We start from the raw sequence: 9,390 nt of genomic DNA, 5'->3' as shown, positions 1-9,390 counted from the left end.
CTTCGGAGGCTTTGTCTTTCAAAATTAATTTTACTGAATAACTGTAGTTTCCTTTAGAGGACCTAAACATGGCTTTTTTGCACAGTACAATGTTGTTATCTTTCACCCTACGTTTATAGTTTTTCATTCAAAGGATTCCACTCCCGAAGCATGAGCATGACGCACTACGAAACCAGAGGTCCAAGGTTCGGACCTTGGACAGGTGTGGTTGCATCATGTCGCTATTCCTTCGGATCATCATTCAATCTCATCTTCGCATTTAACCCAAGAGGTAGAAAAGCGGTGTATAAAAATAACGAAATAGAAATTATGGATTGACTTGGTTCATTTTACGATTTTACGTCACTTTTCTGACACTTTTTGGCTAATTGTGAAGATGAGAATGAGTTAAGATTAACTTGATGAAAGGACCATCACAAAGAAAACACATTCTCAGGCCAGAATTCGAACACGGGACATTCTGCTTCGTAGCGTAACCTGCTAACCCTCCACCACGGAGTTGTCGGCCCAAATAGAAATGAAAATTAGAAAATGCCGTCTTGAATTTGCAGGAACCGAGTTCACCAACAAGGGCAAAAGATTTTCGCTCCCACTAGGATAGACAAATAACAGAAAATGCTTGATAAGTAATTTGGTTCTCCATATTTCATGATATTATTATGGAAGAAACTATTATTCGCTATATAACTTTGGATTAATTTTATTTGTATGTGTAGTGAATTTTCCCGCCTAAGCAGCAGCCACAGCGTCTGCATTTGGTGGAGGCCAGAGTTATTAAAGGTCCAGGAATTTCAAATAAATTCAATTCCCATCCAGGAGAGAAAATTAGCAAGCGTAAATGGGTTCTGGACCGTAAGGAACCTCTTCATCTGTAACGTTTTCAATTCGGTCCATGAATTTTTTTCCAGATGAATTTAATTTCGGTCCAGGAACCTTATTTCCTGAAGAATTTAAATACGGTCAACGAACATTTTTTTCCGGATCAGTTTAAATAGGGTCAAAGTTCTGCATTGAAATGAAACAATTCGCAACTTGGTACGAATTTAGATTGTGCGAGAGAAAAGGTTCCGGTCCTATAACGGAATCCTATAGAACAAATAAGAATGTATGCGTTCCCTAATCTTTAACAATCCCAGGGTTGTTAATGGTCCAGGTATTGTAAATAAATTCATTTCCCATCCGGGAGAGAAAATCAGCAAGTGTAAATGGGTTCTAGGCCTCAATTCGGTCCAGGAACCTTTTTTCCGTATGAATTTAAATACGGTGCAGGAACTCTTTTTTTCGGTAAAATTTAAATACGGTCCAGGAACCTTGTTTTGCGGCTGAATTTAAACACTGTCCAAGAACCTTTTTTCCAGGATCAATTAAAATTCTGTGCAGAAATATTTTCAGGATCAATTTAAATACGATCCAGTAACTTTTTTTAATGGAACAATACAGTACTAGGACCGAATTTAAATTGTGCGAGAAGAAAGGTTCCGGTCCTGCAACGGAACCCAATAAAACCCATAGAACTTATGGGTAGATGGACCTTTGACAACCCTGGTGGAGGCTAAATGAAGAAAAATCACAAAATATGCAGAATTTTGAAACGTATTGATTACATACCTAGTTTCCTTCCTTTATTGAAATCTGACTTATTCTTCATCACATGTGAGATCAACCGCCCTGGGAGTCAAACCCGGTCTCCTGTGTGGTAGTCGGACACCAATTTAGAGAGTCAATGTGTTGGACATTTGGACGATCAGTTGATCCTACTTAAATTTTTTCGAGAGGAAAACGAGCTGGCAGCTTCACACTCGAAATTTCACTTCGCCTACCCCCGTGGCGGAGTGGTTAGCACATCGTGCCAGGTGTACCGGGTTCGAATTCCGGACTGAGCATGGGTGTTTGTGAGTGTCCATTGATCAATTTAATCATATCATCACTCATCCCCATCTTCGCAATTAGCCAAATGTGGCAGAAGTGCAAAGTAAAATGAACCAAATCAATCGAAATTTCACTCGCAATGCATGAAAATGAGATATCAAGCACTCCGTGATCCTACCGAAATCTCACGTTTACAGAAGCTAACTATAAAACCACTTCTCGGATCAAACTCTTCTTCGAACTAGCTGACAGTCATCAATTGTCGACCAATCAACACAGTAGGGCAAAAAGAAGCAGAAGGATATAAAGTCGGTACATTACAAAGGCTTATTATGGCCTTTCCCTTCATTGCAGGTTATGAGCACAAGGGTTGAGTGTAGGAACCTGAAGGAACCGCAACATCTTTGTCATTCATCTCCCGCCAGAAAAGGGACAAACAGTAGAATTTTGTCTCTTGCAATTTGAAAAGCCTATGTCCATGCTGAACCATAAAGTAATTAACCCAGAATGTCCTAGCTACCTGCAGTGCGTTTCGGCGCGGCCAATAACCAGAGCCAGATGAAGAGAAGATTTTGTGGGAGGGGGTGATCTGGCTTAGGCCCCCTGGTGTGCATGAAGGGAAAGTGTGTTTACAAAAGGTCCCCGACTTCCCAGAAAGGGACGGCCCATAAAATCACTGCATTTCCTACCAATGCATCCGTTTGTGTTCAACCAAAGTGTATGTCACCGTAGGATCCGAGCGCTTCGAGTTCTGTCGGTTGCGGGACTTCTTGAGTCTTTTGTCAACATGGTGCCAATCAGAGTTTCTTTCTGCCAAGGTTGTTGCACCTATGAATCGGCTCTTCAGCTTGAATGGCAAAAGACATGTTGTACGGAGGAAAGTTGCACCGGAAAAATTACCTTCTTAAATACGATGAAACCTGTAAAACATCCACAGATATTTATTCGGGGGTGGTCCCTTTGACAAAACATCAATATTCTAAAAATTCTTCGAACGGACTGTATAAAACATTGCAATACTCCAAAAACTGAACCTGCTCTGCAACACAAGGAAAATGCCTCATTTAGCAATCAATGTGCCTTTGATAATTTTGTAAGTTCAGTATCGCACTACATTTTAAATAATGCTGATGGAATAAATCAATAAAGTTTGTTAAATGACAACGACTCCTTACACAAGAATATAATTATTCTTTACGGATATCCCCTATAATGGTTGTGGGTTCGACGTGCTGACCCCACGTCACCCCGTTACTGGTTAAAGATCTCCACACCTCTAGGTAGGATTGTGGGAGGGACTGGCAGTCGGGAGATAGACCAAGGCCCTTCCAGGGCTGTCGAACCACGGGTTATTATTTATTTATAGATGCTTAAATATATGTGCAACCTCACATGTCTTTCCAGTGACTTATTGCAAGGGTTTGTTGTTGTACTTGACTCAACAAAATAAGCTTACTGTATGAAGCAGATTCATACGAACCAAAAATACCCAAAATAATAACAATAATAATAATAATTTACTTCAAAATTACAAAAATGTATTTACTTGTTCTTGTTTAAATTTTCGATTCTTCGAAAAGTTTGTTAAGGAGTTGAGTTGGTGATTTTAAGTCCACCTTATGCACAGTAAGGACCTACAGTTTAAAGTAAGATCCAGACAACTGTGTACCTCCACTCATGTATCGAATCCGGAACCCACATTAAACTACACACGATATTTCCGTTCTTTCTTTTCTTATCTTTAGTATACATATGAAGGTATGACATACTCGAATTCCAAAACAATATATCCATTGTTACTATTATTAACAAGCGAAGTTTGAAAAAGTCCTAATTTTCCCTTCGTTACCCCCTTATTATTATGGTATAGATTTTTTAAATGGCTCTAACTTCTAAACTACTGCATCTTTTTGAAAATTTAAATATTACGAGCAAGAATGAGTAAAAAGCAACATTACAAGCAACGTCCGACAATTAGAGCTTCAGAAAAGACGCGGGGGCAAAGGACCGATTGTTAGCACATGCTAGCAATTGACTCCCCATTTCTTGAAAACTATCCTATATATTTCAGCTCTGTACTTTTTGTTCATTATTTTACGTCTAAAGGTATTATATTCTCGAATTACAAAACAATACAGCTATTGTTACTATTATTAACAAGCGCCGTTTGAAAATGTCCTATGTTTCATTATTGTTACTATGGAATAAATTGAAGATAAGAGGCTGTAACTCCTCAACCACTGCATCTTTTTAAACAATTGAAATTCTAAATGTATGAATGAGTAAAAAGCAACATTTTAAGTAACATCCGACAATTAAGGGTCCAGGGAGGAAGCAGGGGCAAAGGCGTTAAAGTGCGTTATTTTCTGTAATTATGCAAAATTTCCATTTTTTAAAAAAATAGCAGCACGGGCATTACATTACATTACACGGGCTTTCCCCCAAATTTGGTCCAACCAGAATCCATAGGACCGACGCTGGAAGCAAAGTTACGGACATTGTCCTGAAGCTGGCAACTCTGCCGATTAACATAATGTTATGATTTTTAACTCAAGAAGTATGAGTCTGATTTCAACCGAACTTTGCACGATTGTACAAATGTACCGCCGCTACATTCCACATTTCCCTAATCACTTCGGTCTATTGAGGGGGCCACAGGGGCCGTACAACATTTTGTATTTTCAAAAAATTAATTTTCTTAATCTTCTTCTTCCTTTAACACTAATTATTTGGAGGGGCTATGTATAAATTTTACATATTTAAATAATAATAAATTACTGAAGAAAATTATATTTAATAATTTCACTCACCCTAACAATATCTTTGTTTTCCGAGAACTGAAATATGAAGCTGTGGACGGAAGTAAGAACTGCTTACATCATCCATTGCCTTCTTGAGTTGCAAACAACCCAAGCATTCAAATGCCTCGCACTTGCTTCGTGGCAGTTGGAGGTGCTTTATTGTTAACATATTAAAATCGGGAGTGCAAGGTCGAGAGATTGAAGAAAAGACAAACTGATCCCTCTCATCCTGTTCCGAGCATGGCAGGGGCAAGAAAGAAGGGGAAGGGGAGAAGGGCGTATGAAAGCGTAACTGGTGTTTTAAACATGTCTGGTATTGCCTTTGTTTAGTGCATCTTGGCCAAAATAAAGATCCACGTGCAGTAGCAGAATTATCAACCCGCGCGGAGGGAGCGTACATCAATCAGTCAGCTGTTTTGCATTGTATGCCTGTTACTGCGTTGTAAAATTGTATAGCGCTGTCAAAAGGTCGTTCCTGTTTCAGTGCAAAGTGTTTGATTTCATGATGAAAGGGGGAACTGTACGTAGCGAAAACACAGACTTAATATTTAACGTTGTTGAATTTAAAGAGGGGAGTTAGCTACAAAGTCTGTAGCAACTGAAGTAATCTATGGATACGGCGGAAGGGAAGGAAAAATTCTGAAGTACGAAGCAGGGCAGTGTGGACTGAGTGAGTACGGTAATTTTCTTTAAGATTTATTATTATCTTGATTTCGCTTGATTTTCTTGGTTCGATCAGTCTGTCATTAGAAATAAACAACAGCTAGATATATTGCAACTGATTTCCCACATGTGGTAGTTTAATCGGCTTCTTTGGTATACGCCAATGTTATTATTCTCCTTGTTCATTAATATGAACGAAATATTTTGCAAATCGACAATAGTATTGATATTGTAGATCGGCATTTCTATGTTTTGAGTGATTTTGTCAAGTTATCGAATGCTAATTTACATATTGCTCTTCTCGTGATTGGTTGGAAAATTTCTGAAAAATTTGAAAAAATCATGTAATATTACTCTGTCATAGCCTCATTTTCAGTGAAAGGTGGTCATAACTTGAGTTGTCAATACATTTAGCATCATTATGTACGCAAAAACAGGTGACAAGGGTGTACTTCTTCTGGATGCGAGACTGAAGTGCACACCCATAGAGCCAGACCACCAGCCGCCACTGGTGTCTCCACTTAATTTAGTTTCATTATGAGATAGTTTTACACCATAAGAAAACTGAATTAATTCTAATTTCGTTCTAATTGTCTAATTTATTGATTCTACCGGTATATCTTAAGCTCTGAAGTATCCTGGTGTAGACACATAGCGGTTCGGATACCACTGTAAATTACAGGTCCAGTCCCGATTAACCTATCTGTGTATCAAGTGGGCTTAAAACTAAAACTCAAAGAAATAAAATACGAAGATCTTCGAAAGAATGTCGCAACGACTTCCACTGTGTACAATATAAATGTTTACATTTAAGACAAAAAATCTAAATTTGCAGAAAATATGGATCGTACAGAAAAAATAAATCCTAATGTTGTCACAACCAACTTCTGTCTCCTCTGTATTTAATATACATGTGAAAAAAAAATAAACAGTTGTACCGGATGTTCACCCATGCCGGATATTCACTTTTCCGGTGTATCTGGCGACTCCTCTTCATTGGGGTCGCTAGAAATTTTCGTAGGATAATGGGGAAGACGTTGTTATATAAGTTGAGTAGTAGGAATAGTAAGAATCAAATATTAGTTATTATTATTATTATTGTTATTGTTCTCGTTTCGGGAAGATCCTACGGGCCGCCAAAACAACCGCAAGAAAGATTAAGCGCGAAAGTGAAAATTTCGCGGTTAATCAGTTTCGCGGTTGTACGTTTCGCGCTTATTCCTTCGCGGTTAAACTTTTCGCTCTTATTCTTATTCCGGTTTTCAATTTTGGTTTCGCAGTTCTTCTTCTCGCGCGTATTCTGGTGTTCAATTTTCGTTTCGCGATTGATCCGTTTCGCTGCTGTCCCTTTCGCGCTTATTCCTGTGTCCACGTTTGATTTCGCGCTTAATCTGTCTCGCTGTAATTCCATTCGCGTTTAATCTGTCTCGCTGTAATTCCATTCGCGTTTAATCTGTCTCGCTGGAATTCCTTTCGCGCTTAATCTGTCTCGCTGTAATTCCTTTAGCGCTTAATCTTCCTCGCTGTAATTCCTTTCGCGTTTAATCTGTCTCGCTGGAATTCCTTTCGCGCTTAATCTGTCTCGCTGTAATTCCTTTAGCGCCTAATCTGTCTCGCTGTAATTCCTTTAGCGCTTAATCTGTTTCGCTGTAGTTCCTTTCGCGCTTAATCTGTCTCGCTGTAATTGCTCTCGCGCTTAATCTGTCTCGCTGTAATTCCTTTCACGCTTAATCTGTCTCGCTGGAATTCCTTTAGCGCTTAATCTGTCTCGCTGTAATTCCTTTCGCGCTTAATCTTTCTCGCTGTAATTCCTTTCGTGCTTAATCTGTCTCGCTGTAATTCCTTTAGCGCTTAATCTTCCTCGCTGTAATTCCTTTCGCGTTTAATCTGTATCGCTGGAATTCCTTTCGCACTTAATCTGTCTCGCTGTAATTGCTTTCGCGCCTAATCTGTCTCGCTGTAATTCCTTTAGCGCTTAATCTGTTTCGCTGTAGTTCCTTTCGCGCTTAATCTGTCTCGCTGTAATTGCTCTCGCGCTTAATCTGTCTCGCTGTAATTCCTTTCACGCTTAATCTGTCTCGCTGGAATTCCTTTAGCGCTTACTCTGTCTCGCTGTAATTCCTTTCGCGCTTAATCTTTCTCGCTGTAATTCCTTTCGTGCTTAATCTGTCTCGCTGTAATTCCTTTAGCGCTTAATCTTCCTCGCTGTAATTCCTTTCGCGTTTAACCTGTCTCGCTGGAATTCCTTTCGCGCTTAATCTGTCTCGCTGTAATTCCTTTAGCGCCTAATCTGTCTCGCTGTAATTCCTTTAGCGCTTAATCTGTTTCGCTGTAATTCCTTTCGCGCTTAATCTGTCTCGCTGTAATTGCTCTCGTGCTTGATCTGCCTCGCTGTAATTCCTTTCGCGCTTAATCTGTCTTGCTGTAATTCCTTTCGCGCTTAATCTGTCTCGTAATTCCTTTCGCGCATATTCCATTTTGCGCTTAAACCTTTCGCGCTTATTCCTTCGCATCTTTTCTGTTCGCTCTTCTTCCTTTTGCGTTTAATCCTGTCCTGTGTTACATTTCGCGCTTACTCCGTTTCGCGCTTAATCTCTTTCGCGGTTATTCCACCATCCCCGCAGACAGCATGAGAGGTTGAAATCAAATTACATAGATCCTCTGGCTATGAGGAAAACCACGCGTGCGCGCGCATTGAAGCTCAAAGCTAGTCGAAGGGTCCGTCCAGTCAAGGCTGCGAGGTTGACCAGGATATGTTGCGTGAATTACTACCATGGTGTCGCATCTCGGAAACACATTCGGCGTTACTGTTACGCTACTCTTGTGCATCACTTTGTGTGCCTCGCGTCTTAGCATCAGCAAGTGTTGTGCAGAAGGTGAACGCTTGCACACGAACATCGGCAACCCGAAATGTGTAAACTCGGACCATAATGAAACTTCTTGGGTGCCGGAAGAATTCTCGCTCCAGGCGTTCTTGCACAACGCCACGAGCCACCTGATACCCTGCAGCACAGAGGATGTCGAAGTGTTGCTGCACAGCGATTTCTTGTCGAAAGACGAGTTCCGGATTTTCGACAACGGTACTCTCGCGGACATGCACAATAACACCTTCCCGGCAACATCATATTGTGTGGACAGAGTGAATCATGCTTCCAATTCCTATGCAGCTTTACTGTGCCCATGTCTCACCATGGGATGCATTCGCGTGTGTTGCGGCGACGATAACAAAGTTTTCAATTCCACGGCTCGTAAGTGTGTCAAAGCTGAAAGGACTGTCGCCAGAAACCTTACCATCTTCGCGAAAGACTTCGAAACGTCAAGTGCAAGGCCGGTTTTCTTCCTCCACCAAATGCCCAAATGCAGCTCGACAGGCTTCCATCTACTGAACTGGAGCGAAGATAATGCGATATCCGATAATGGGGACTTGAAAGCAAAGGGGTACACAGACACCATACCATCCACCGACTACTGCAGCGCCTTAACGGTTGTCCCCAACGAAATCATCTTGCTCAATTGTTTCCCAGAACAACAAAACGTGCTGCATTCTCAGCTGTACTCTCCGCTGATGATCATTGGTTCGATTTTCCTTTTGGCGACGTTTGTTGTGTACGCTCTGCTCCCGGAGATGAGAAATCTTCACGGGAAGAACTTGATGTCCCACACAGCGAGCCTCTTTGTGGCCTACGTCGCGATTGCCACCAACCAGCTTGCGGAACCCCAGATGCCTGATGAGCTGTGCATTCTGTCAGGTAAGTTCCTGATTAGTATCCACCAGGGTGTGAAATCATTGAAGACTGGGAAGCGGGATGGGGGGATATACATGCACATACAATATATACGTATAATGTTATTCAATATGGAAGTAAATTACTAAATATTTAGAAATACATTGTTATTATTAAATACACATGAAGGAATAAATTTGTTACTTTAATACTTTATATATATATATCTGCTATTTATAAAGTAGCAAAGTAATTCCTTTAATAACTGGTTAAAGGTGTTAAAAATACGAAATAGTTGAAATAGTTTTATCATGTTTAACTTTTTGTTCAGT

The 9,390-nt window shown here is 40.4% G+C and overlaps 1 protein-coding gene across 1 annotated transcript in view; it reads left to right on the top strand.

Moving 5' to 3' along the window:
- Positions 1 to 8,073: 8,073 nt before the first annotated feature.
- Positions 8,074 to 9,390, top strand: part of LOC146002005 (G-protein coupled receptor Mth2-like) — a 37,074-nt gene continuing 35,757 nt past the window's right edge. Inside the window, exon 1 of the mRNA XM_083139710.1 lies at positions 8,074 to 9,082. Coding sequence (XP_082995836.1) covers positions 8,107 to 9,082 — 976 coding nt within the window. The 5' untranslated portion in view covers positions 8,074 to 8,106. The remainder of the gene's footprint in view (positions 9,083 to 9,390) is intronic.

Source organism: Lepisma saccharinum, chromosome 18 (genome assembly GCF_977018435.1).
Source record: "Lepisma saccharinum chromosome 18, izLepSacc3.1, whole genome shotgun sequence".
NCBI lineage: Eukaryota > Metazoa > Arthropoda > Insecta > Zygentoma > Lepismatidae > Lepisma > Lepisma saccharinum.
The sequence above is the reverse complement of the archived record's forward strand: the minus strand, read 5'-3'. Positions and strand labels throughout refer to the sequence as shown.